Genomic DNA, 27880 nt, shown 5'->3' with positions numbered 1-27880 from the left:
CAGCTTGTTACCAACCCTTAGTAATCTTCTGGGAAAAAAATGGTTTGACCTGATACAATGGTATTTTACAGTAAACAAATTGACAACGGACTTTCAGCATAGGGAAGGACATTCAATAGACACTGCACTTACACATATGTAAAAAATGTATGATAAAAAGATTGTGGGGGCTGTTTGACAAAATCGATCATAGTCTGCTGCTGAAAAAAACGTATATGTTATGGCTTTACACCCTCTGCTATATTGTGGATAAAGAGTTACCTGTCAAAAAGTACACAGAGGGTGTTATTTAATGGAATCCTCTGCAAGATAATCCAGGAAGAATCAGGAATTCCCCAGGGCAGCTCTCTAGGCCCCTTACTTTTTTCAATCTTTACTTTATTAATCTTTACTTTATTAATCTTTACTTTATTAATCTTTACTTTATTAATCTTTACTTTATTAATCTTTACTTTATTAATCTTTACTTTATTAATCTTTACTATGCCACTGGTTTTGAATAAAGCTATATGTTATTTTATTGTGTTTATTTATTTATGTATTTATTTTTTTTACTTGAGTTTATTTAATAAATATTTTAAATCTATTTTCTTAAAACATTATTGGTTAAGGGCTTGTAAGTAAGCATTTCATGATATGGTCTACTACGCCTGTTGTATTCAGCACGTGACAAATACAATTTGATTTGCTTTGAGATTGTTTCAGAATGGGTGGAAAGGAATAAGTCCTAAATATTTCAAAAAATAAAGCATTGTATTTGGGACAAATCATTCACTAAACCCTAAAACTAAACTACATTTTGTAATGAATAATGTGGAAAGCAAGTTGAGGTGACTAAACTGCTTGGAGCAACCCTGTATTGTAAAATGTCATGGTCAAAACATGTTGATACAACAGTAGCTAAGAGAGAAGTCTGTCCATAACAAAGCACTGCTCTGCCTTTATAACAACACTATCAACAAGGCAGGTCCTACAGGCCCTAGTTTTGTAACACCTGGACTACTGTTCAGTCATGTGGTCAGGTGCCACAAAGAGGAACTTAGGAAAATTACAATTGGCTCAGAACGGGGAAGCACGGCTGGCCCTTAAATGTACACGGGGAGCTAACATTAACGATATGCATGTCAATCTCTCATGGCTCAAAGTGGAGGATAGACTGACTTCATCACTACTTGTTTTTGTAAGAAGTGTTGACAAGCTGAGTGCACCGAGCTGTCTGTTTAAACTAATATGCACCGAGCTGTCTGTTTAAACTAATAGCACACAGCTCGGAGATCCATGCATACCCCACAAGACATGTCACCAGAGGTCTCTTCACAATGCCCAAGTCCCGAACAGACTATGGGAGGCGCACAGTACTACATAGAGCCATGACTACATGGCTACTATTCAACTTCAGGTAACTGATGCAAGCAATAGAATCAGATTTAAAAAACAGATAAAAATACACCTTATGGAACAGCGGGACTGTGAAGAGACACACAGGTACAGGCACACGCATACTCTCACAAATGCTAGCACTCTACACACACGTACATTGAAATAATGTTGTATGGAGGTATTATACATTTTGTATTGCCTTTGTATTGTTTGGACTCCAGGAAGAGTAGCTGCTGGATATCCTTAATGAATACAAATACAAAAGTACAAGGTATGACAGCAATCCATGCTTTGGTTTAGTTTCCCTGGCACTGTTTCTAAATGCTAACATTTTATAATTCATGACACAAATCCCATTCAAGTCATGGGACCAACATTAGCAGTTTTTGTGCATCATGTCCAAATCATTCAAAAGTATCTGAAATTGATTGTGAAGTTCACCAATAAATCATATGAACATCATGCGTGAAAAATGCTAATATCGGTCCCATGACGAATAGGATTTGTGCCACAAATGCTAAAACGTTAGCATTTGGGAAGAGTGCCTACCACTGTCAGGGAAACTAAACCATAGCTGATTGCTGTCATACCTTGTACATTTGTATTTTGTATTTGTATTTATTAGGAATCCCCATTAGATGCTGCCAAGGCAACAGCTACTCTTCCTGGGGTCCAAACACATAAAAAAAAAAACTTACATTACAATATAAACAAAAGATAAAACAGTATTACATCATATAACATTATTACACCACTTCATATCTACAATACAAAATGTATAATACCTTAGAAAGTGTTATAATTTACAAAAAATGTACTAATAAAAAACATAAATACCTTATTTACATAAATATTCAGACCCTTTGCTATGAGACTCGAAATTGAGCTAAGGTGCATCCTGTTTCCATTGATCATCCTTGAGATCTTTCTTCAACTTAGTCCAACTGTGGTAAATTAAATTGATTGGACATGATTTGGAAAAAAACACACTTGTCTTTATAAGGTCCCACAGTTGATAGTGCATGTCAGAGCAGAAACCAAGCCATGACGTTGAAGGAATTGTCCGTAAAGCTCTGAGACAGGATTGTGTTGAGGCACAGATCTGGGGAAGGGAACCAAAAAATGTCTGCAGTATTGAAGGTCCCCAAGAACACAGTGGGCTCCATCATTCGTAAATGGAAGAAGTTTGTAACCACCAGGACTCTGCCCAGAGCTGGCTGCCTGCTCCAGAGATCTCAGGACCTCAGACTGAGGCAAAGGTTCACTTTCCAACAAGCCAATGACCCTAAGCACTCAGCCAAGACAACGCAGGAGTGGCTTCAGGTCAAGTCTTTGAATGTCCTTGAGTGGCCCAGCCAGAGCCCGGACATGAACCCGATCAATCCAGCATGACTTTCGCTGCGTTCTAAACAACTGGAAACTCGGAACTGGGAAATCTCAGACTTCAGTGAGTTCAAGACAACTGGGAACTCTGAAAACAACCGTGCTCCGACTGGGAAAACACATTTTGAACGGTCATCCAACTCGGAATTCCAAGTCGGAAACTCGGGCCTCTTTCTAGGGCTCCGGCCTGAAGATCACTGACGTCATGATTCAACCTTGTTTTCTCGAGTTCCCAGTTGTCTTGAAAGCACCATAAATCCAGAGAATGACAAAGTTTCATGACAAAATTTGCCCACAAGAAGGACCGCCGCACCACCTTCCTGTTCAAGTGAGCACAGCACAACAGTGAGTCCAAAAATGTATTGTATGCTGCTGCATAAATTATATAATATGCCAGGAAGACACAGTATGTATACTGTAGCTAAGAAAGAAATACTAAGTGTATGTTGTGTAGTAATCTGTTAGTCGCCCATGTGCATCACCCTAATAATTTGGTACTGAAAAACAAAGTTCTGCTGCTAGGACAGCTTTATGTAGGCTCTAACAGTTTGTGGGCACCGTTTGTCACCGTTATAGTGCAATTAATGTACTGTTAAGTTTTGTTTTGTGTTGTGCAGAGGCTTTGCTGGCATGCATAAAAAAAAGAAAATGGTTGAGTTTGCCCCACCAAGATTGACATGCTAAAATCGCCACTGTAACCCTCGCAGATGACATCCTAAGCCACGTCATCAGAGCATGTGCATACCAGTTGGCTGGAGTGTTTAAATACATATTAAATCTCTACCTATCCCAGTCTGTTGTACCCACTTGCTTCAAGATGTCCACCATTGTTCCTGTACCCAAGAAAGTGGAGGTAACTGAACTAAATGACTATCGCCCATAGCACCCACTTCTGTCATCATGAAGTGCTTTGAGAGGCTAGTAAAGGACCATATCACCTCCATCTTACCCGATACACACTACAATTCACATATCGCCCCAACAGATCCACTGACGACGTAATCGCACTGCACACTGCCCTATCCCACCTAGACAAGAGAAATACCTATGTAAGAATGTTGTTCATCGACTACAGCTCAGCATTCAACACCATAGTGCCCTCCAAGCTCACCACTAAGCTCAGGGCCCTAGGTCTGAACCCCTCCCTGTGCATCTTGGTCCTAGACTTCCTGATGGGCCGACCGCAAGTGAAGGCAGGCAACAACACCTCCACCACCCTGATCCTAGACACGGGCTGCCACAGGGGTGTGTGCTTAGTCCTCTCCTGTACTCCCTACTCACCCATTACTGCGTGGCCATACGTCTCCAATGCAATCACTTTATATGTATATACTGTATTCTAGCCATGGCTCATCCTATATACGGATGTACACACCGTTTCTATCCATATACTGTCTTTACAGACCGTTATATTGTCATTCAATTATTATATGTACAGTACCAGTCCAAAGTTTGGACACACCTACTCATTCAAGGGTTTTTCCTTCAAAACTATGAAATAACACATATGGAATCATGTGGTAACCAAAAAAGTGTTTTAAAATATATTTTAGATTCTTCAAAGTAGCTACCCTTTAGGGCTTTGATGACAGCTTTGCACACTCTTGGCATTCACTCAACCAGCTTCATGAGGTAGTCACCTGGAATGCATCTAAATCTACAGGTGTGCCTTGTTTAAAAGTGAATTTGTGGAATTTCTTTCCTTCTTAATGCATTAGAGCCAATCAGTTGTGTTGTGACCAGGTAGGGGTTGTAAACAGAAGATGGTCTTTTACAAAATAGGGCTAAGTCCATATTATGGAAAGAAAAGCTCAACTAAGCAAGGAGAAATGACAGTTCATCATTATTAAGACATGACGGTCAGTCAATACAGAACTTTTCAAGAATTTTGAAAGTTTCTTTAAGTGCAGTCATAAAAACCATCAAGCTCTATGATGAAAATGGCTCTCAATGAGGACCGCCACAGGAAAGGAAGTCCCAGAGTTATCTTTGCTGCAGAGGATAAGTTTATTAGAGTTAACTGCACCTCAGATTGCAGCCCAAATAAATGCTTCAGTGAGTTCAGATGAGACTGTGTGAATCAGGCCTTCATGGTCAAATTGCTACTAAAGGACACCAATAATAAGAAGAGATTTGCTTGGGCCAAGAAACACAAGCAATGTACATTAGACCGATGGAAATCTGTCCTTTGGTCTGATGAGTCCAAATTTGAGACTTTTGGTTGCAACCACCTTTGTGAGACCCAGAGTAGGTGAACGGATGTTCTCCGCATGTGTGGTTCCCACTGTGAAGCATGGAGGTGGTGGTGTGATGGTGCTTTGCTGGTGACACTGTCAGTGATTTATTTAGAATTCAAGGCACACTTAACCAGCATGGCTCCCACAGCATTCTGCAGCGATACACCATCCCATCTGGTTTGTGCTTAGTGGGACTATCATCTGTATTTCAACAGGACAATGACCCAAAACACCTCCAGGATGTGTAAGGGATATTTGACCAAGAAGGAGAGTGATGGAGTGCTGCATCAGATAACCTGGCCTCCACAATCACCCAACCTCAACCTAATTGAGATGGTTTGGGATGAGATGGACCGCAGAGTGAAGGAAAAGCAACCAACAAGTGCTCAGCATATATGGAAACTCCAAGACTGTTGGAAAAGCATTGCTCATGAAGCTGGTTGAGAGAATGGCAAGAGTGTGAAAAAGCTGTCAAGGCAAAGGGTGGCTACTTTGAAGAAACTCAAATATAAAATATATTTTGATTTGTTTTAACACTAATTTGGTTACTACATGATTCCATATGTGTTATTTCATAGTTTTGATGTCTTCACTATTTTTCTACAATGTAGAAAATAGTAAAATAAAGAAAAACCCTTGAGTGAATAGGTGTGTCCAAACTTTTGACTGGTACTGTGTATGTACAGTATATAATAAAAGTGAGTACACCCCTCACATTTTTGTAAATATCTGAGTATATCTTTTCATGTGACAACACTGAAGAAATGACACTTTGCTACAATGTAAAGTAGTGAGTGTACAGCTTGTATAACAGTGTAAATTTGCTGTCCCCTCAAAATAACTCAACACACAGCCATTAATGTCTAAACCGCTGGCAACAAAAGTGAGTACACCCCTAAGTGAAAATGTCCAAATTGGGCCCAAATTAGCCATTTTCCCCTCCCTGGTGTCATGTAACTCGTTAGCGTTACAAGGTCTCAGGTGTGAATGGGGAGCAGGTGTGTTAAATTTGGTGTCATCGCTCTCACACACCCTCATACTGACTGGTTACTGGAAGTTCAACATGGCACCTCATGGCAAAGAACTCTGAGGATCTGAAAAAAAGAATTGTTGCTCTACCTAAAGATGGGCTGGGCTATAAGAAGATTGCCAAGACCCTGAAACTGAGCTGCAGCACGGTGGCCAAGACCATACAGCGGTTTAACTGGACAGGTTCCACTCAGAACAGGCCTCGCCATGGTCGACCAAAGAAGTTGAGTGCACGTGCTCAGCGTCATATCCAGAGGTTGTCTTTGGGAAATAGACGTATGAGTGCTGCCAGCATTGCTGCAGAGGTTGAAGGGGTGGGGGGTCAGCCTGTCAGTGCTCAGACCATACGCCGTACACTGCATCAAATTGGTCTGCATGGCTGTCGTCCCAGAAGGAAGCCTCTTCTAAAGATGATGCACAAGAAAGGCCGCAAACAGTTTGCTGAAGACAAGCAGACTAAGGACATGGATTACTGGAACCATGTCCTGTGGTCTGATGAGACCAAGATAAACTTATTTGGTTCAGATGGTGTCAAGCGTGTGGGGCGGCAACCATGTGAGGAGTACAAAGAGAAGTGTGTCTTGCCTACAGTCAAGCATGGTGGTAGGAGTGTCATGGTCTGGGGCTGCATGAGTGCTGCCGGCACTGGGGAGCTACATTTCATTGAGGGAACCATGAATGCCAACATGTACTGTGACATACTGAAGCAGAGCATGATCCCCTCCCTTCGGAGACTGGGCCGCAGGGCAGTGTTCCAACATGATAACGACCCCAAACACACCTCCAAGACAACCACTGTCTTGCTAAAGAAGCTGAGGGTAAAGGTGATGGACTGGCCAAGCATGTCTCCGGACCTAAACCCTATTGAGCATCTGTGGGGCATCCTCAAACGGAAGGTGGAGAAGTGCAAGGTCTCTAACATCCACCAGCTCCGTGATGTCGTCATGGAGGAGTGGAAGAGGACTCCAGTGGCAACCTGTGAAACTCTGGTGAACTCCATGCCCAAGAGGGTTAAGGCAGTGCTGGAAAATGATGGTGGCCACACAAAATATTGATACTTTGGGCCCAATTTGGACATTTTCACTTAGGGGTGTACTCACTTTTGTTGCCAGCGGTTTAGACATTAATGGCTGTGTTGAGTTATTTTGAGGGGACAGCAAATTTACACTGTTATACAAGCTGTACACTCACTACTTTACATTGTAGCAGTGTCATTTCTTCAGTGTTGTCACATGAAAAGATATACTCAAATATTTACAAAAATGTGAGGGGTGTACTCACTTTTGTGATATACTGTATATATATATTTCGGCCTCTGACATTGCTCATTCTGATATTTCTTAATTTAATTTTTTCTGGATTATGTGTGTTTTGTTTTTTATTGCTAGATATTACTGCACTGTTATTGCTGCACCTGCAAATCTGTGTACGCAACCAATAAACTTTGATTTGTCTGCATTGGCATTCTTGACCCAAACCAACTGTGGACCGTAATCTCCCAATAATCTGAAGCCATGTAATTTGAGGAAAAGCTGAACAGTGACATTACTAACATAGGGAGAGTGCTTTCTGGGAAAAAGATAAATGTGCAATCCACTAACTTTGGCTCATGGTATTGGTGTTTCAAGGTGAATGAACCTCAGTACAGGCCAGAGAGGCAGATAGGTGTCAGTACTCCCACAGACAGCTCTCATAGAGCACTGTGCAACAATAACATTTGTATCAAACCATGCCACTATTGGCCTTGAGATGCAAACTTGATTTTCTACTTTATAGATTTACAAAAGTTTTTTTCTAAATGTTTTCTAATAAAACCATTTTATCTCCTGGGAATGTTAGAAAAAAATTAAACTTTAGCCAAGCACTCCTTCACCAGCCATGTACAGCACCACCAGAGGCAATCTGTGTTTCTGTGGGCCAACGGCATGCTCCAGTGAGAACATTCCTTGGTTTGCTGAGCGGAATCTGTCCTTATCAAGACTAATGGCAGCGTTGATTAACTACACAGAGCTGGAATCAAACTGTTGCTCTGTGCAGAAGGGCTTAATGCTAGCAGCTCTAAACTCGCTCGCTGAGCCTCTCCTCATACCAATCTGGCAAGTAGATCAAAGTGGCAGTTCCCCAGCTCGAGTACTGACAATACTAACTGTTCTGGTGACAGAATGACATGCCAGAGACAAGGCAAGAGAGAGTGTTGAGCACGTGCCAATTGTGAGGACCTGCTAATGGATTGATTTCACGCAGTTTACAGCAAAGCCATTAGTAACATCTGCTGTGAATGTTCCCCTGCGTATAGGAAATAACCCTGGGCTGGGTCTAGAGCTGATATCAAGTTCCTACTCGCATGCCCCTCCCAAGAAATGTAGTTGTCTCTTTACATTTCTTGGCCCCTCCTCCCAGCTTGCCTCCTAACCCACAGCAACAGATGCTGCTCAGACAGAAGACAATGCCGATGCAGCAGCTACAATCAGTAGTCTCTCTCGCCAGACTCAGGGAGATACAGCGGCCATCTGTGAGAAGAAACAACAGTCGATACAGAGATTCATCTGGGATCCAGTTGAGTATCACATCCACAAGACAGAACCTCAATCTATATATTCAACCGTGTCCAGATAAAACAGTCTTTCATCTCTTCCCTAACATGCTGAGTTATTGGAAATCAAACCATTCATAAACCACCTGAAATCAGATTGGACTTTCTAACCGATGGTACATAGACACCATCTGCTGGCTGACTGTCACGATTTTCTGATTGGAGAAATCCCCTCTGTGGGATCCAATAGGAGAAACAATTCACTGCTTATTTATCCAGACTGTTGCACTGCATGTTCCTGAAGGGAATGTTGTTAAATATCAGTTGAGATGTACCTTGAAATAGTCTCCCAATGTCACGCCTGTCCCCATAGGGATCTGCAACTAGAACAAGACATAACTCACATTACCAGAGTCACAGATTCACTCCGGTGTACAACACACAAGTGTTGTAGTCAAGTCACTGAACTCAAGTCCCTAGCATTCAAGTCGTTCAAGTCCAAGTGTTGAGTCGAGTCCCTTGGTAGCGCTAAAAGCTGCAGTCCAACGATCTCTGAAGCTACAGTATATTTCGATATGTATACAGCTAAGCAACGTTAGACTGCTAATACAGCAGCTATCCAAACATCTGCTGTTGTAGCTAGTATGTTGAATTATGCAAGGGAGGGAGATTCTGACAAATACCGGTCAAGTCATGAGTCATGAAAATCGTGACTTGAGTCTGAATCCTGGACTCAAGTACTACAACACACAAATACAATACACATGGATTTAAAACAGATATAGCATTTATTTTCAACCAGAAGTAGGAAAAATACAGAGGTTTAAAGGAAGCAAACTGACCCAGTTATAAACAACTAGTGGAGCGAACCAAGAAAACTGGAGGATGACATGGTAAACAATTTCACTTGACATATGTATTTAATTGTTTAATTAAAAACAGCTGCCATTATGTTGTGTGTGTGTATATATATATATTATTATTGTTTAAACATTGTGCAAGTTTGTTGCTGGTATTCCATAAAAATGGTCAACAAGAGTTGGTCCAGTGCATTACCTCTATACAGTTCTTCCCTTTCAGCTGGCCACAAGCCTAACCACTGCATTTCTACCTCTACTTTCAGAAAGAAAGGGAAATGGATTGGGAAATAGCATGGAAAAGACGACAAAACGGAAAAGACAGGGATATTGTAATTTCTGCCAAATACTTCTGCAAAAGCATTACAAACTGGAAACTCGTGCAAAAAGTTGAGTTTAAAGCATTATTATTGGCAAGCTCTGGTCAACTATTCATAAGGACGGATGAGGCGCGCCGCAAATCTGTCAGTCGCATCAAATTCATATTCTGCCAATGACGGTGATGGCCATACACGCACCGGTTATCAAACGTAAGAGAAATGGCTAGAGATGAAGTCAAGACACCTAAAGTAGTGCCAGGGAATAGCTCAACGTTGTCAACTAGGCTGTGCTAACAGTAGCACCCGTCAAACATCTCCAGTCCCCCTAGAGCAGTGCTCTCCAATTCTGTTCCTGGAGAGCTACCGTCCTGTAGGTTTTCTAGCACGCCTGACTAATAATTAGATGGTCGATAAGCTGAATCAGGTTAGTTACAACTGGGGTTGGAGTGAAAATCTACAGAATGGTAGCTCTCCAGGAACAGGGTCGGAGAGCCCTGCTCTAGGGTCTGCCAGGGAAACAGTGTGAGGGACAAATAGTCTGATAAATGTTGGCTAAAAATCAGTGGAACCTCAAAATGCTGCACATCTACAAGCAAATAGCCTTTTACGCCAGCCTGCTCTTCAGCTACTAGCAGACATCCCCTACCCAGTACCAGCACCCGATAAGATTTTACAAAGCTAAAAGTTGATCTCATTTCGTGACAATGACAAATCTTTATTTATCTGTGATTATTTTCTCTAGATATTTGCCAATTGTTTTTTTTCTTTAAAAATACTGTTTAAATCATCCATACAAATCTAGAATTCGGTGTGCCAACATTTTTACAAAACGACATTTGGTTTAAGAATGAGCAAAGAAAGAAACCAATCATACTACTACGTCTATGTAACACACACACTTACTTCATGTCAAAGAAAGGAAACGTGATGCATCATGACAATTTCACACACAAAAAAAATCTTAGTTACAATCAGCAATCCAATATAATTAAACAGATACATTGCTTTTGTTGAAAACAACCAGATTTTTTAATTGTAAAAGAAAAAGGGACAACAGAAAAGGACCAAGACCGTACTCTCTCCATCAGTTCTCCTGCTTGGTAAAATTCATTAAAAAAATATGCTTTTGCAAAAAGGCAAAAGCGTCATTTAAAAAAGCCATACGAGTAGCTACGCTAGTGTTCTAGAATAAAGTTCTCATCAATCCTTCAAATAAAATAAACTTCAGGAGAGCAGAACAAAAACAAGAAAAATGGCCTTGTGAGAAGATATCCATAATTTAAACAGATCATATGTTATACAGTTGAAGTTTACATACACCTTAGCCAAATACATTTAAACTCAGTTTCACAATTCCTGAGTTAATGACTCCAACCTAGGTGTATGTAAACTCCCGACTTCGACTGTATATCCACTGTGATTTGGAAAAGAGCTGGACCATGCCACCATTCTGGACCACATCACCGTTCTGGACCACATCACCGTTCTGGACCACAACGGACTCAGAATAACACATTCTGCCCCCATTTTTACCTCTGTATTTTTTGTACTGTATGTAAGTGGACTTCACACATGCCCTTGAAGTAAAATGCGTCAACACTGTAGGTCTAGCAGTAGACAAAAAAAACATAACATGAAACAAATTAAAAAGAGAATGGCCTGAGTTGAGGAGTCAGATAGAACCATTTTACACAAGACTGAGGCTTCTTCATGATCGGCTTCCTCCGAAAACAATGAAGAAGACATGATAAAAACAGACCTAAATACGTTAGAGACAAATTTCAACAGCGGAAACCTGAAAAAAAAACTATTGTACAAGCTGGACTTTTATATTTCTTTAACTTTAAAATGGAGACAAATGTTGCCTTAAAATTTACAATACAGTAATCCCTCGTTTATCGCGGGGGTTACGTTCCGAAAATGACCCGCGATAAGTGAAATCCGCGAAATAGAAAACTTTTTTTTTTTTTACAATTAGCAACTATTACATGTATACAAATACAGTGACTCACGTGTAGGCCGTTTCGTCGACATTATGGGTTTAGGAGATGTTCGAAATTACAAGATAATTTGGCCAACTTAATGTAAATTTGCCAAGCTGTTTTATGTACGTACACATAACTGCACGAGACGACAAAATGATAGCACAATTCGTAGCATGTTTTGATACAAGAAGCGGGAGTGAGTTTTTAGCGAATCAGAATGCAGAGCACAATGCACCAACAAAAAAAAAAAAAATGCATTATGAAAATCCGCGAAATAGCGAATCCGCGATAAGTGAACCGCGAAGTGGCGAGGGATCACTGTACAATCATTCTTGCAAAAACTGACCATACTTACAGGTACAAAATAACGCAGCATATTATGACTTCTGCAGTTCATATACAATCAAGTTGAGTCCAAGTTTCTGTATCAAACAAATAGCTATTAGTAATGGAAAGGAATAACCCTGTTTAGAGCATGGATGTCTTTAAAATGGACATTTGTTACCTGCCTCCAAGCCAGTGCTACAGCTCTGTCTGTTGGAGCATGTTTCTAGGGGGCTGTCCACCCAGCATTAAACCATAACGCAACTTGGCACCTGACCAATTCCATATGGCTACACAGCTATGCGGTCAGAGATGGGCTCTCTGGCCTAAGACAACATGTTGGGAAGCTGTCAAGTCAGACTGACCATTTTCCCTTTTCTAAATCCCTAAGCCCCGTCACTTATAGACATTTTACAGCAGTATTTCAAAGAGGTTTGGAAATGCTGTTGTGCCTTAGCTGCACAGAGCAATTGCGCCACTCAGTATAAAATGGAGCCGCTGAGTTAGAGGACAGGCTTTTAGCACCTGGAGAGGTAGTCTCCGCATCAGCAGGTGGAAAAATAACGTTTGGCCTGCTCTCTCCAGCACCTCCAAACCTGCTACACTATTCAACACACCTTTATGGCAAGATACAGCAATGCAAGGGAATGGATTTGGAGTTGCAGAGGCTGAGACAGACTCTGGTTAAAAACAGGTATATCGGCCTCGTGGGTTTATCTAGTTGATCGGTGGCAACTTGAGATGTACCTGTTTGCTCGGGCTGGAGTGTGGCGACACGACTCCTTCCCTATCAAAATATCTCACTTTTAGATTTTACCATTTGCCACACAATACAATTCAACAACTTATCTGTAGGTGATGTAAAAACTATATGCAAAGTGTGATATGGTGCGGAAAAAAATACAACATCAAATTGTGCCCAGGAAAGGAGGTAAAGACTTATCGTTGAGCTTGCCGTGAGCTTTTGCTTCAGTTAAAATCCTTGGGGGGGGGGGGGGAATGATTGCCGTACCCCCCGCCCCCTCTGATTGTACATCGATTTATCCAGAATATTCTTAATCGACTTTGCAGGAAAAATAGAACAAGATTAGAGCATCAGCTCCCTCGTGGCTCTGAAAACTACCTGCGCCCTGGCAGGTGGATTCCGTTGACTGACGACGGGTTGGGAAAGAGCAGCTCCAGTTGTGCAAACAGGGAGAAGTGATCGGAGGGGATGTGGGGGTGGGGACAGCCGCTGATATTGTTCTCATGGAGCCAGTGAGGATCCAGAGGACCCAAAACCCCCAACACATTGAGCGTAGGCTGAGAGTAGAAGATGTAGTCAATGATGCCCTACACAGAAAGGAAAAGCATGTTAGATGGCAATACATTCACATCACCCGGGCTGGAGAAGATTTATCAGTGTGACCCAAGCCTTCATAATAGCCCAGGCTTTTAGAACACTCCAGACAGCTTGACGCTAAATTTACACCAACGCAAAAAGAACGTGCTACACAGAAGAGGGAAGCTGTGACCGTGACAGTGACAGTCTCACCTTGAAGTCGAAAGTATAGTTGGTGTAAGGCATCAGGCCGTTTTTATAGGCACTCTTCAGCTTGAAGTCGTGGGTGATCCTACCTTTGGACGCGCCGTTCTTTCCGTTGCAGTTGAAGTTCGTCAAGCTGTCAATGTAGCGCAGCTCCTGAAAGTCTTTGTGGGTGCTGTCCACACCACCCGAGCTCAGGAACTCCACCACACCTGCAAGCCCGCAAACACACATACCACCAGGCATCACAAATGTCACTACAGTAGAGAACGCTCACTATTCAACTGAGCCAGTCCAGTCATCCACTCACCAGAGTCAGGCAGTGAGTTGAGGTCAGCACACAGGACGAGTGGGACGGCGTTGGTCTCCCCGGAGATGGAGGAGAGCTTGAGGCTGCGTGTGGCCTTGTCTACGATGTTCTTCACCTCAGACAGGAACATGACGGTCTGGACCACCTTGACGTCCGAGTACGCCGGGTCCCAGTGCATGTGGGCGTTGGCCACCAGGAGGAGCTGTTTCTCCATGCCGTGCAGAGACTTCCCCACTGGACAAACACACAGCATAACAGCAGCGTTTCTACATGGGAAACATTTAAGCCCTATGGAATTCCCGCTTCTTTCATGTGTGGTGAGACCTACCACACTGCTCCATCATCTCCTTGCGCATCTCTAGAAGCGCAGCCACACCAATGTTGTCCTTAGTCATGACTCTGTTGAGCATGGCCTCAGAGCCCTCAGAGTTGGCCATAGCCAGCTGGTTGAATTCCACCGTGTGTTTCTGTACCAGGCTGAATCTATACAGTAGACAGGACAGTCAGAACAGACCGGTGAGGAGAGCAGAGGCAGAACAGACCAGTGAGAGGAGGAGAGGAGAGGCAGACCAGAGAGAGGAGGAGAGCAGAGGCAGAACAGACCAGTGAGAGGAGGAGAGGAGAGGCAGACCAGAGAGAGGAGGAGAGGAGAGGCAGACCAGAGAGAGGAGGAGAGGAGAGGCAGACCAGAGAGAGGAGGAGAGGAGAGGCAGACCAGAGAGAGGAGGAGAGGAGAGGCAGACCAGAGAGAGGAGGAGAGGAGAGGCAGACCAGAGAGAGGAGGAGAGGAGAGGCAGACCAGAGAGAGGAGGAGAGGAGAGGCAGACCAGAGAGAGGAGGAGAGGAGAGGCAGACCAGAGAGAGGAGGAGAGGAGAGGCAGACCAGAGAGAGGAGGAGAGGAGAGGCAGACCAGTGAGAGGAGGAGAGGAGAGGCAGACCAGTGAGAGGAGGAGAGGAGAGGCAGACCAGTGAGAGGAGGAGAGGAGAGGCAGACCAGTGAGAGGAGGAGAGGAGAGGCAGACCAGTGAGAGGAGGAGAGGAGAGGCAGACCAGTGAGAGGAGGAGAGGAGAGGCAGACCAGTGAGAGGAGGAGAGGAGAGGCAGACCAGTGAGAGGAGGAGAGGAGAGGCAGACCAGTGAGAGGAGGAGAGGAGAGGCAGACCAGTGAGAGGAGAGGCAGACCAGAGAGAGGAGAGGCAGACCAGAGAGAGGAGGAGAGGAAGAACAGACCAGTGAGAGGAGGAGAGGAGAGGCAGACCAGAGAGAGGAGGAGAGGAGAGGCAGACCAGTGAGAGGAGGAGAGGAGAGGCAGACCAGTGAGAGGAGGAGAGGAGAGGCAGACCAGAGAGAGGAGGAGAGGAGAGGCAGACCAGAGAGAGGAGGAGAGGAGAGGCAGACCAGAGAGAGGAGGAGAGGAGAGGCAGACCAGAGAGAGGAGGAGAGGAGAGGCAGACCAGAGAGAGGAGGAGAGGAGAGGCAGACCAGTGAGAGGAGGAGAGGAGAGGCAGACCAGTGAGAGGAGAGGCAGACCAGTGAGAGGAGAGGCAGACCAGTGAGAGGAGAGGCAGAACAGAGAGAGGAGGAGAGGAGAGGCAGAACAGTGAGAGGAGGAGAGGAGAGGCAGAACAGTGAGAGGAGGAGAGGAGAGGCAGACCAGTGAGAGGAGGAGAGGAGAGGCAGACCAGAGAGAGGAGGAGAGGAGAGGCAGACCAGAGAGAGGAGGAGAGGAGGCAGACCAGTGAGAGGAGGAGAGGAGAGGCAGACCAGTGAGAGGAGAGGCAGACCAGAGAGAGGAGGAGAGGAAGAACAGACCAGTGAGAGGAGGAGAGGAGAGGCAGACCAGAGAGAGGAGGAGAGGAGAGGCAGACCAGTGAGAGGAGGAGAGGAGAGGCAGACCAGTGAGAGGAGGAGAGGAGAGGCAGACCAGAGAGAGGAGGAGAGGAGAGGCAGACCAGAGAGAGGAGGAGAGGAGAGGCAGACCAGAGAGAGGAGGAGAGGAGAGGCAGACCAGAGAGAGGAGGAGAGGAGAGGCAGACCAGTGAGAGGAGGAGAGGAGAGGCAGACCAGTGAGAGGAGGAGAGGAGAGGCAGACCAGTGAGAGGAGGAGAGGAGAGGCAGACCAGTGAGAGGAGGAGAGGAGAGGCAGAACAGAGAGAGGAGGAGAGGAGAGGCAGACCAGGTGAGAGGAGGAGAGGAAGACCAGTGAGAGGAGGAGAGGAGAGGCAGACCAGTGAGAGGAGGAGAGGAGAGGCAGACCAGTGAGAGGAGGAGAGGAGAGGCAGACCAGTGAGAGGAGGAGAGGAGAGGCAGACCAGTGAGAGGAGGAGAGGAGAGGCAGACCAGTGAGAGGAGGAGAGGAGAGGCAGACCAGTGAGAGGAGGAGAGGAGAGGCAGACCAGAGAGAGGAGGAGAGGAGAGGCAGACCAGAGAGAGGAGGAGAGGAGAGGCAGACCAGAGAGAGGAGGAGAGGGAGGCAGACCAGTGAGAGGAGGAGAGGAGAGGCAGACCAGTGAGAGGAGGAGAGGAGAGGCAGACCAGTGAGAGGAGGAGAGGAGAGGCAGACCAGAGAGAGGAGGAGAGGAGAGGCAGACCAGAGAGAGGAGGAGAGGAGAGGCAGACCAGAGAGAGGAGGAGAGGAGAGGCAGACCAGTGAGAGGAGGAGAGGAGAGGCAGACCAGTGAGAGGAGGAGAGGAGAGGCAGACCAGTGAGAGGAGGAGAGGAGAGGCAGACCAGTGAGAGGAGGAGAGGAGAGGCAGACCAGTGAGAGGAGGAGAGGAGAGGCAGAACAGAGAGAGGAGGAGAGGAGAGGCAGACCAGTGAGAGGAGGAGAGGAGAGGCAGACCAGTGAGAGGAGGAGAGGAGAGGCAGACCAGTGAGAGGAGGAGAGGAGAGGCAGACCAGTGAGAGGAGGAGAGGAGAGGCAGACCAGTGAGAGGAGGAGAGGAGAGGCAGACCAGTGAGAGGAGGAGAGGAGAGGCAGACCAGTGAGAGGAGGAGAGGAGAGGCAGACCAGTGAGAGGAGGAGAGGAGAGGCAGACCAGAGAGAGGAGGAGAGGAGAGGCAGACCAGAGAGAGGAGGAGAGGAGGCAGACCAGTGAGAGGAGGAGAGGAGAGGCAGACCAGAGAGAGGAGGAGAGGAGAGGCAGACCAGCGAGAGGAGGAGAGGAGAGGCAGACCAGAGAGAGGAGGAGAGGAGAGGCAGACCAGAGAGAGGAGGAGAGGAGAGGCAGACCAGTGAGAGGAGGAGAGGAGAGGCAGACCAGTGAGAGGAGGAGAGGAGAGGCAGACCAGTGAGAGGAGGAGAGGAGAGGCAGACCAGTGAGAGGAGGAGAGGAGAGGCAGACCAGTGAGAGGAGGAGAGGAGAGGCAGACCAGAGAGAGGAGGAGAGGAGAGGCAGACCAGTGAGAGGAGGAGAGGAGAGGCAGACCAGAGAGAGGAGGAGAGGAGAGGCAGACCAGTGAGAGGAGGAGAGGAGAGGCAGACCAGAGAGAGGAGGAGAGGAGAGGCAGACCAGAGAGAGGAGGAGAGGAGGCAGACCAGAGAGAGGAGGAGAGGAGAGGCAGACCAGAGAGAGGAGGAGAGGAGAGGCAGACCAGAGAGAGGAGGAGAGGAGGCAGACCAGTGAGAGGAGGAGAGGAGAGGCAGACCAGAGAGAGGAGGAGAGGAGAGGCAGACCAGAGAGAGGAGGAGAGGAGGCAGACCAGAGAGAGGAGGAGAGGAGAGGCAGACCAGAGAGAGGAGGAGAGGAGAGGCAGACCAGAGAGAGGAGGAGAGGAGAGGCAGACCAGAGAGAGGAGGAGAGGAGGCAGACCAGAGAGAGGAGGAGAGGAGAGGCAGACCAGAGAGAGGAGGAGAGGAGAGGCAGACCAGTGAGAGGAGGAGAGGAGAGGCAGACCAGTGAGAGGAGGAGAGGAGAGGCAGACCAGAGAGAGGAGGAGAGGAGAGGCAGACCAGAGAGAGGAGGAGAGGAGGCAGACCAGAGAGAGGAGGAGAGGAGAGGCAGACCAGAGAGAGGAGGAGAGGAGAGGCAGACCAGTGAGAGGAGGAGAGGAGAGGCAGACCAGTGAGAGGAGGAGAGGAGAGGCAGACCAGTGAGAGGAGGAGAGGAGAGGCAGACCAGTGAGAGGAGGAGAGGAGAGGCAGACCAGTGAGAGGAGGAGGAGAGGCAGACCAGTGAGAGGAGGAGAGGAGAGGCAGACCAGAGAGAGGAGGAGAGGAGAGGCAGACCAGAGAGAGGAGGAGAGGAGAGGCAGACCAGTGAGAGGAGGAGAGGAGAGGCAGACCAGTGAGAGGAGGAGAGGAGAGGCAGACCAGAGAGAGGAGGAGAGGAGAGGCAGACCAGAGAGAGGAGGAGAGGAGAGGCAGACCAGTGAGAGGAGGAGAGGAGAGGCAGACCAGTGAGAGGAGGAGAGGAGAGGCAGACCAGTGAGAGGAGGAGAGGAGAGGCAGACCAGAGAGAGGAGGAGAGGAGAGGCAGACCAGTGAGAGGAGGAGAGGAGAGGCAGACCAGAGAGAGGAGGAGAGGAGAGGCAGACCAGTGAGAGGAGGAGAGGAGAGGCAGACCAGTGAGAGGAGGAGAGGAGAGGCAGACCAGTGAGAGGAGGAGAGGAGAGGCAGACCAGAGAGAGGAGGAGAGGAGAGGCAGAACAGAAAGGTAAGTGCAATGTGCTGCCTCTGGGACAGCTTAAAAAGGCTATTCTGCAATGGCTGAACTTGGAATCATTACACCTCTGAAACACACGATATACACACACACACACAGGGTAAATGTCATACATATAGTACACACACACACTAAGGATGCACAATTCAGTAAATTTTCCTGCCGACTAACTGACCTTCAACCAGTTAAGGTTACATTTTTATCAAACAGTAAAATGACATGACCAACAGAAAATACTTTCAGAGATCTGTATATAATGAAGAGATGTTTATTAATAAATGGTAGTCGTCCCAAGGCTGGAAGGCAGGCGACAGAAACACATTGGGCTTGTTTTAATTTTTAATTAAGAGCTTAAAAAAGGAATCTTGCAACAATAGCAAGCCTATTGTCTTACAGTCAAAAAGCTATAGCCTATTATTGAACATGCAACTGCTGTAATGAAGCAACTAAGTCATTTTCAAACATTTACCAAAATGAAATTAGCTGGAAAACACAGTTCTAAACAGCAGACCAAAATGTGACAGAGATGAAACTCTCCACTAGAAACTTAGAGGGGGAATCTACAACAACTAGGATAATGTTGCTAATATGACCAGGATCGTGCCTTCGGCTCCAGGACAACAAAAGACAGTTGATATGGAAACCAATAGAACAGGAGAGAAATGCTGGTTAATGGCATCAAGAAGTCTTTATAAAATAATTGCCTCCACGTTTCTATGGAAAGATTTTAAGACATGCCTCATTATTTGAAGTAAAGTAAAACGTTCAGCTTTCAGACAATTACTGCCTCAAGCTCACATTGCAAAGTGGTGGGTGACGCGCTGATAGCCTCCCTACCGTTGACTATAGCCTACGCACTCGAATGGCAAGAGGGAGGTGCGCTTGATTGACAAAAAAAAAAAAAAAAAAAGCTCCTTTTAAAATTGTGGCTATCAAAATGTATTTTATTTACACGCGATTGCATTTAGAATTGTTATTTGTTGCGCAATGACTGGGCTTATAAAAGCATGTTTCACTCCAGTGAAGAGCTGATAGGACATCCCTCTCCTCAAACTAGTCTCTGTATGCTGTGAGTGTGATAAGATACATGATGACTAACAAAAATACACAAGTGACAATTTAATTCCACAGAATTATGCAAATTAAACTATGGCCCGATAAGCATGACCGGTGAAATGTATTTTTGGCGACTAACCGATTAACCGTTAACATCCTGAATACATACGTGAGCTCACAATCTAATTAGGACTGACAGGTGGCAGTGTGGTGTCAACTCACTTTTCGGTTCTGTAAAATATGGCGCAGCCGTCCACATGCTTGCGGTCGCACTCTGCCATGGTCCTGGCACGGGACTTAGGGCTAAAGAAGCCCTCGTAACCTTGCTCCTTCAGCTCTGGCAGGAAATAGCTGTAGTACTGAACTGTTTCCACTTCCTGTTAAGGAAAAACCAGGACAATTCCAGTTAGTGTACATTTTGAAGGTGCATTATTCAAAGTATAGGACCTGTAAACTATGGAAATCAAACCCCCGTTCTCTTCCGACAGATGTCATTCTAACGTGACACATTTGTCCTGCCATCTGATGAAAGACAATGATCTATGCCCTAAATGCTAGACCGATTGTACCACGCACGTGTCATCATTTATTGCAGCGGTCAGTATTAAATCCCAGTGTGTCCGTCTGCCCACCTGTAGGCTGATGATGTCAGCACTGCAGTTCAGGATCTCCTGCATGATTGACTTCTTCCTGTACTCCCAGTTGAGGGCCCAAGAGGGGCAGTAGCCGTACAGCTGGCGCGTGGCGTACTTATCACACAGCACGTTGTAGCACATCACTGAGAACAGGGCTAGCAAAGGACATAGGGACGTAAACAGGAGATTATTCAAGTCTAATTAGGGCTCTGAATATGATCAACACACACAACAATGTGTGTGTTGATATGTGGCTTTCAATATGCATTGCAAGTGATTTGTAAGGGTGGATGAGTTTGTTACCTGCTGTTCTTGCCCGGTCCGGCTCGGCCTGAACAAACCATGATCTGGGCGGAGGCTGCTCTGAGCTGACTGGGACAGATAGGGGGAACATGAGTCATCCTTACACTGCTCCTCAAGGAGGAGTGACCACTTGAATAGGATCCTCAAGATCAACTGACGGAGCCAAGTCATTCCACTCACCCAATGTCAAAGAAAAGCACAACTTATGTAATACCTGCTAACTAACACACTCACAATTCAACACAACACAGGAGCAACAACATCCTTTTCTTGTATTTGGACTCACCTTGTTTAGTCCCTGACAGATTGCCCAGAAGGTAGTTGAGCAGTTTCCTTGTGCCATCATGCTCCTGGTAGAGGTTCAATATTTCTTGTGCAAGGGGGTTTCCTGAGGAGGAAACAGAAAGAAAATGAACACACTACACAGAAGATATTACACAGGTTCCAGGATGAAAACAATGCTACATCTCTCATTTTGTGACCTCTACTCTGGAAATCACTTGGCTGAGCAACCAAATAGGCATACACAGATTATTATTAGAGCTAAAAGTACACAAGGGAATCCTTAGAGAAAAACCATGCAAGATTACAAATCACTATGAACTTAGATAACCCAAACATCCAAAACGTAAATGATTATGAAGCGAAGCTTACCTTTTAATCCCAGTGTTTGTAACTGAAATAGATTTCCAAGCTCAAAAGGTAGAACCCTCAACTGGTTGTTGTTTAAAATAAGTTCCCTGTAGAAGAGGTAAGAGACACGTTTTAGGATGCTAGGGACAGAATAAGATTCAGAAAGTAATCAAAGAAGTGAAGGCTTTTGTCAAGTCACCAGAGCTGTAGAAATCCCTCTGAAGTAAAACATAACGATCATCTGTCAATCAATAAGTATCTGTTCAGGTCATTTCCATGTCTGCTCAGCCAGTTACTGAGCAATGTTTAATTGAGGGTCAGGTGCAGAAGAGGGAATACACAGGAGCGATACAAACAAAAATATAAATTTCCTTGAAACAGAGGAACTAGCCATTACAAATTTCAATCATAATGAGGAATAAGGATATGCAATACCACACACGGGAGCCTGAAATGTCTCTTCATCCATCTCCTTTATAGAACGTGCTCTCAGTCTAAATTCCCTAGAGACTCTGAAATGGCAATGTTGACTGAATGAACAAACACAGTTAACATTTCCAATTATAATGGAAACAGCTCAAAAACAACAGGGGTTGAAGCATGATAATTGTAGAAAGGGGTTAAATGAAACAGAAACGAGGATAATTCCAATGCTATTTTGTAAAAGAGGAACAGCAAACTCTTCTCTTTAACAGGCCATATCAATAGCTGTTAGCGCATATAATTTCTCATGTGGAAGACAATAACAGTAATGTGGATTTTAGTTCTCCAAACTAGCATCACTTAGTGCAGTTTGAATTGTCGCCAACGTAGACTGACAGACTATGTCGCCACCGTAGACTGACAGACTATGTCGCCACCGTAGACACTATGTCGCCACCGTAGACACTATGTCGCCACCGTAGACACTATGTCGCCACCGTAGACACTATGTCGCCACCGTAGACACTATGTCGCCACCGTAGACACTATGTCGCCACCGTAGACACTATGTCGCCACCGTAGACACTATGTCGCCACCGTAGACACTATGTCGCCACCGTAGACACTATGTCGCCACCGTAGACTGACAGACACTATGTCGCCACCGTAGACTGACAGACACTATGTCGCCACCGTAGACTGACAGACACTATGTCGCCACCGTAGACTGACAGACACTATGTCGCCACCGTAGACACTATGTCGCCACCGTAGACTGACAGACACTATGTCGCCACCGTAGACTGACAGACACTATGTCGCCACCGTAGACTGACAGACCTGAGAGACACTATGTCGCCACCGTAGACTGACAGACACTATGTCGCCACCGTAGACTGACAGACCTGAGAGACACTATGTCGCCAAGCTCGGCAGGCAGGCTCCTGATCTTGTTGGATGAGAGGTCCAGGTACACCAGGTTTTGAAGTTTGGCAATATCGGGCGGGATACGACAGAGGGAGTTATCGCCGATATGAAGAGCAGTGAGGTGAGTCAACGTCCATAACGAGGTGCTCAGACTCCTCACTTTACCTGCCCAGGCGAGGGGGGGAATGAGGGGACAAGAGAGTCAGTGAAAACAGGAGCACAGAAATACAGTAATTTAAATAAAAATAAAGAACACACCTACTAGGCCACGGGAGGTTGCTGAGGGGAGAACGGCACATAATGAACAGAGCAAAGGGAATGGCATCAAACACCTGGAAACCATGTGTTTGATACGACTCCAGTCATTACCCTGAGCACATTCGCCCCAATTAAGCTGCCACCAACCTCCTGTGCATAGGCTTACGTGTGGAAGCCTTCAAATCAAATTGTACATTTTACATTTTAAGTCATTTAGCAGACGCTCTTATCCAGAGCGACTTACAAATTGGAAAGTTCATACATATTCATCCTGGTCCCCCCGTGAGGAATGAACCCACAACCCTGGCGTTGCAAGCGCCATGCTCTACCAACTGAGCCACACGGGACCGTGTTTTGTCACATGCACCGAATACAACAGGTGTAGACTTTACTGTGAAATGCTTACTTACAAGCCCTTAACCAACAATGCAGTTAAGAAAATAGTTAAGTAAACATTTACAAAAAAAAAAAAAAAAAATAGTAACACAATAAACAATAATGAGGCTATATACAGGGGGTACAGGTTAGTCGAGGTCATTTCTACATGTAGTTAGGGGTGAAGTGACTAATACATACTAACGCCGTCACCACAATGAGCTTTTCGACATGCTCTAAGCCAAACAGTTTCATCTGTATTTGATGCTATAGCATGTGATGCCGCCCCAACCGGTCCTCACCACTGATTTCGAGCTCAGCCCAGTATGACTTCTTCCCGTTGGCTGCCTCATCAGTGGACATTATCGTGTACATCCGCCTCGGGTCGGGCGGATCATATTTTTCCTTGGGCATCCCTGTAATACTAAAAAAACACAAAAATACATTGCATGATCCATTTGAAACCATTCCCTCAAAGAGCTATCCTGGAGATTTTGACTCATAGACAAATAGCCTAACACATGAATTCCTAGGACACCTAATATTTACAAACCTGTGAAAAAAAACACAAAAAAAACATGACTAAGATAATGCAACTTCAATACAAGTCTGTTTAGCCTAAAGTTATTTGAAGAAAGGAAAAACCTGCACTCACTGAAATATTCTTTAAGTTTGTTGTTTTTAACATGGATAACATGCCTCTCTGTAGCAGCAATTTCTCTCTAGCCTAAAGTAATTAGTTATTCCACGAGGCCATCTCCAAACATGCAAAGCAGTAGACAACAGGGTTTTTTTCTGAAACTAAATGTACACCTCTAGTAAAACCGTAGACCGTAGACAGCTGCTTCAACCTGCCATTCATTCAGCGCCACAGATTCAGACCCTGTGCCAAATGGTCGTCAGTAGTTACCACAGCCACAAAGTCATGAACTATTACTACAATTTCTCTTAAAATCTGATTAAATCTTACCCTAACCTTAACCACACTGCTAACACTAACCTTAAATTAAGATCAAAAAGCAAATTTAGTTTTTATATATTTTTTACGATATAGCCAATTTTGACTTTATGGCTGTGGTAACTAGTGGAAACAGTGCCATGAAAAAAACAAGAGGCTATTGAATGAGCACTCTTAAAGAGAGCCATAGAAAAACACGTATACACAAATTATTTTGCTTCAATTCTAAAAATCAAGTAACATCTTAACAAAATCAGAAAAACACAGGGTCATGAACAGATTGACACTGTAGGGGACATGTGTCAAGATTGTACAAACAGCAAGATCCACGTGTTGAGTTTAGGAGCTCCCACAAAGGCAAAGACTTGATAAAATAGCTAGCCTAGCTATCTTAAATGACAAAAACAAGACCTTCCTGTAAATCAAATGTTAACTTCAAGCCAGTTTTGGGAGGGGGTTGTGCTGTGCTGCCAATAAGCATAAACACACATACCTTGCTAACGTAAATTATTTCTGATACATAAAATAACTTTCCATCACGTTGACAGTGTGGCTAACACAAACCTCTGTTTTGACAAATTGAAGTCAAAGACTAGCGGATTGCATCTTGCAAGTTGTTAGCTAACTTCTATAATAGTTCATTTTTGACAGTGGTTACTGGTTTAGCTAAACTACTAAGTAAACACTTGACATCATTAGCTAACTAGCTGAACAAGTTGGTAGCTAACGTTAGCTGGTAAGCTAATGTTAAATAATGTCGTAGCATATGCTACCTAACGTTAATAACCATATGCCATTCAAACCAACATTTCATGATAACTAGCAACTATGACAGCTAAGTTAGTTAACTGATCCATCTAACTTTGTTAGTTCAACACAAATGCAGCTATCTTTGCCATTCGGCTTGATTCGCATACTGGGTACAGTGTATATAAAGTGGCTTAATTACATTGAGCCGTATGAGCTTCAGAGGTAGCTAGTTTAGTTAGCTAGCCTTTCGAGTACATTTACAGAACTAGAAAGATATCAGCTATCAAATACTTCAGCCTCCCTCGACTTCTAGATTGACTTCAGAGTCTAGTTAGTTAGCTAACATTAGTTAACAAAACAGAAACCAATAGTTAAAGTAGCAACGAGGAAATGTGGCTATCCCTCATGGATTAGTACGTTTTGCTATATACCTGGCTAACTATCTTATTTAGTTTGACAACTAGCGTTAGGGTTCTAGCTAGCTACCCATTTTTATTGTTCACTAACTGGGTTAGCATTCGTGTTGGTTAGCTGACTGGTATTAGCTATCTAGCTAATACGTCTCGTAAAAGTAACGTTTTCGTACACAAACAAATGCGTATCTATGACTGAGAATATGATGGTTTAGCTACCTGTATGTGCATACCAATCATCGATGGCGAGTACATTACGTTTCCTTTGTTTCTAATTCACTTTGGGTCAGCTGTTACTCACTGAAGGAAAACAAGAATCATGGCGTCTGTCAGAATTTTGGTCTGTGATAACGCTTGTCGTAATTGGCCATTGCTGATACGATCAAGGCCATTGGGCCATTTACTCGCACAACGCCTCCAAACTGTGTCTGCTGGTACAAAACAATATGTAGTTCGCATCAAACCAAGTACCCCTGACTGTAGTGTGCAGTTCGGGGCTGGGCTCCTTTGACCCCGCCCACCGTTTTTTTTGTTGTTGGTCCATCTGAGGTTTGACACACGGAATACCAACACACACGTTTGTGTGTTCATTTTTGAAGATCGTAAGAAATATTATATAAAGCGGTACTTGCGCTTGTGCTTCTAGTTCCAACAGTGCAGTAATATCTAACACATAATCGAACAATTCCCAACAACTACCTAATACACTCAAATCTAACAAGTAATCTAACAATTCCCCAACAACTACCTAATGCACACAAATCTAAAGGGGGAATGAGAATATGTGCATATAAGTATATGGATGAGGGATGGCCGAGCGGCATAGGCAAGGTCCAGTAGATGGTATGAAATACAGTATATTACATGTGATATGAATAATGGATGATAGCGGTGTGAACAGGCAGTGGCTAGGGTGGTTGTTGACCTTGATGATCTTTTTGGCCTTCCTGTGACATCGTGTGCTGTAGGTGTCATGGAGAGCAAATATTTTGCCCCTGGTGATGTGTTGTGCAAACCGCACCACCCTCTGGAGAGCCTTGCTGTTGAGGGCGGTGCAGTTGCCGTACCAGGCTGTGATACAGTCCGACAGGATGCTCTCGATTGTGCATTTGTAAAACTTTGTCAGGGTTTTGGGTGACAAACCAAATTTCTTCAGCCTCCTGAGGTTGAAGAGGCGCTATTGCGCCTTCTTCACCACACTGTCTGCGTGGGTGGACCATTTCAGTTTGTCTGTGATATAGACATACTGACAAGCTGAATGTGCTTTGTACACTTCTTAAGGGTAAGGGGCACTGTTCGGAAGTTCGGATGACTGACGTGCCCAAAGTAAACTGCCTTTTACTCAGGCCCAGAAGCTAGGATATGCATATAATTGGTAGCATTGGATAGAAAACACTCTGAAGTTTCTAGAACTGTTAAAATAATGTCTGTGAGTATGACAGAACTGATATGGCAGGCAAAAACCAGAGGAAAATCCATCCAGAATTATTTTTTGAGGTCACAGGCCATTTCAATGCTAGCCTATGGGATATACAAATCAATAGGACCCAGATTGTAGTTCCTATGGCGTCCACTAGATGTCAACCGTCTTTAGGCAGGGTTTCAGGCTTGTTTCTTGAAAAATGAACAAGTAGTTGTAGTTTTTCCAAGGTGTCCCTCATTAGAAAAGTAGTCTTGTTGTCTTCGTTATTTATCTTCCCTATTGAACATACTATTCTCCGTCTTAAATATGATTGTTTATTTAGATATTAGAGTACCTGAGGATTAATTAGAAACATCGTTGACATGTTTGAACGAACTTTAACGGTACTTTTTGGATTTGTTTGTATGCATGTTGAACAAGTGGATTACTGAGATCAATGGGGCCAACTAAACAGACTTTTTGGGATATAAAGAAGGACTTTATCGAACAAAACAACCATTCATTATGTAGCTGGGACCCTTGGGATTGCAAACAGAGGAAGATCTTCAAAGGTAAGTGATTTATTTTATCGCTATTTGTTATTTTGTGACGCCTGTGCTGGTTGAAAAAGTATTTTGATGTGGGGCGCTGTCCTCAGATAATTGCATGGTATGCTTTCGCCGTAAAGCCTTTTTGAAATCTGACAACGTGGTTGGATTAACAAGAAGTTAAGCTTTTAAATTATGTAAGACACTTGTATTTTCATGAATGTTTAATATTGCGATTTTTGTATTTTGAATTTCGCGCTCTGCAATTTCACTGGATGTTGTCGTAGGTGTCCCGCTAGCGGTTCATGGGCCCTAAGATTAAGTTATACCAGCTCCAGTAAAGAGATCAGAGACTCGGGTGACTTCTACATCATCTTTACTAAACAACATAAACACAATTAACAATTGAAACAGTTAACACAGCAGACAAAAACAAGGTTTGACCACTCCTCAAAAATGGCTTCAAACCTGCACTTCAAAAGAGGCAAAAATAGTCATTTTCTTGTTGTCAACTGCCTCCACATAGAACATCTCATCTCTCTGTAATTGGAACATGAATGGTTCATCCAGGCCATCATACAACCGTAGTTCTTTAAGGGTTGTAATGCGGTCTTCCCCGTCCATCCCAATTACACTAGGGAGGGAAATGT

General features: G+C 44.6%; 1 protein-coding gene across 2 annotated transcripts; it reads right to left on the bottom strand.

The window, feature by feature from the left end:
* Nucleotides 1–9331: 9331 nt before the first annotated feature.
* On the bottom strand, nucleotides 9332–25748 carry LOC139552737 (CCR4-NOT transcription complex subunit 6-like). Of its 2 annotated transcripts, none has more exons than XM_071364762.1 (12): nucleotides 25500–25748; nucleotides 23462–23583; nucleotides 22505–22691; nucleotides 21198–21283; nucleotides 20830–20931; nucleotides 20544–20612; nucleotides 20238–20395; nucleotides 19828–19982; nucleotides 14212–14366; nucleotides 13884–14117; nucleotides 13583–13785; nucleotides 9332–13380 (listed from the first exon to the last, which is right to left on the bottom strand). In XM_071364762.1, exons 2-12 carry the CDS (start codon nucleotides 23571–23573, stop codon nucleotides 13168–13170), a joined length of 1674 nt encoding a protein of 557 aa, XP_071220863.1. In that variant the 5' UTR covers nucleotides 23574–23583; nucleotides 25500–25748; the 3' UTR covers nucleotides 9332–13167. The 2 variants fall into 2 exon arrangements, with proteins under 2 accessions (XP_071220863.1, XP_071220864.1); XM_071364763.1 differs by having other exon boundaries at nucleotides 13238–13380; nucleotides 13666–13785; nucleotides 25500–25747.
* Nucleotides 25749–27880: the final 2132 nt, after the last annotated feature.

The sequence above is a fragment of the Salvelinus alpinus genome, chromosome 24 (assembly GCF_045679555.1).
Source record: "Salvelinus alpinus chromosome 24, SLU_Salpinus.1, whole genome shotgun sequence".
NCBI classification, from domain to species: domain Eukaryota; kingdom Metazoa; phylum Chordata; class Actinopteri; order Salmoniformes; family Salmonidae; genus Salvelinus; species Salvelinus alpinus.
The sequence above is the reverse complement of the archived record's forward strand: the minus strand, read 5'-3'. Positions and strand labels throughout refer to the sequence as shown.

What these genes read in the sequence shown, in the direction of transcription:
- LOC139552737 (XM_071364762.1), bottom strand. Translation starts at nt 23,573, where the DNA reads ATGCCCAAGGAAAAATATGATCCGCCCGACCCGAGGCGGATGTACACG. An exon ending in GGCTGAGCTCGAAATCAGTG is followed by an intron (nt 22,692 to 23,461) that starts GTGAGGACCGGT and finishes TCGCCTGGGCAG; the next exon opens with GTAAAGTGAGGAGTCTGAGC. An exon ending in GGACCGGGCAAGAACAGCAG is followed by an intron (nt 20,396 to 20,543) that starts GTAACAAACTCA and finishes GTCCTTTGCTAG; the next exon opens with CCCTGTTCTCAGTGATGTGC.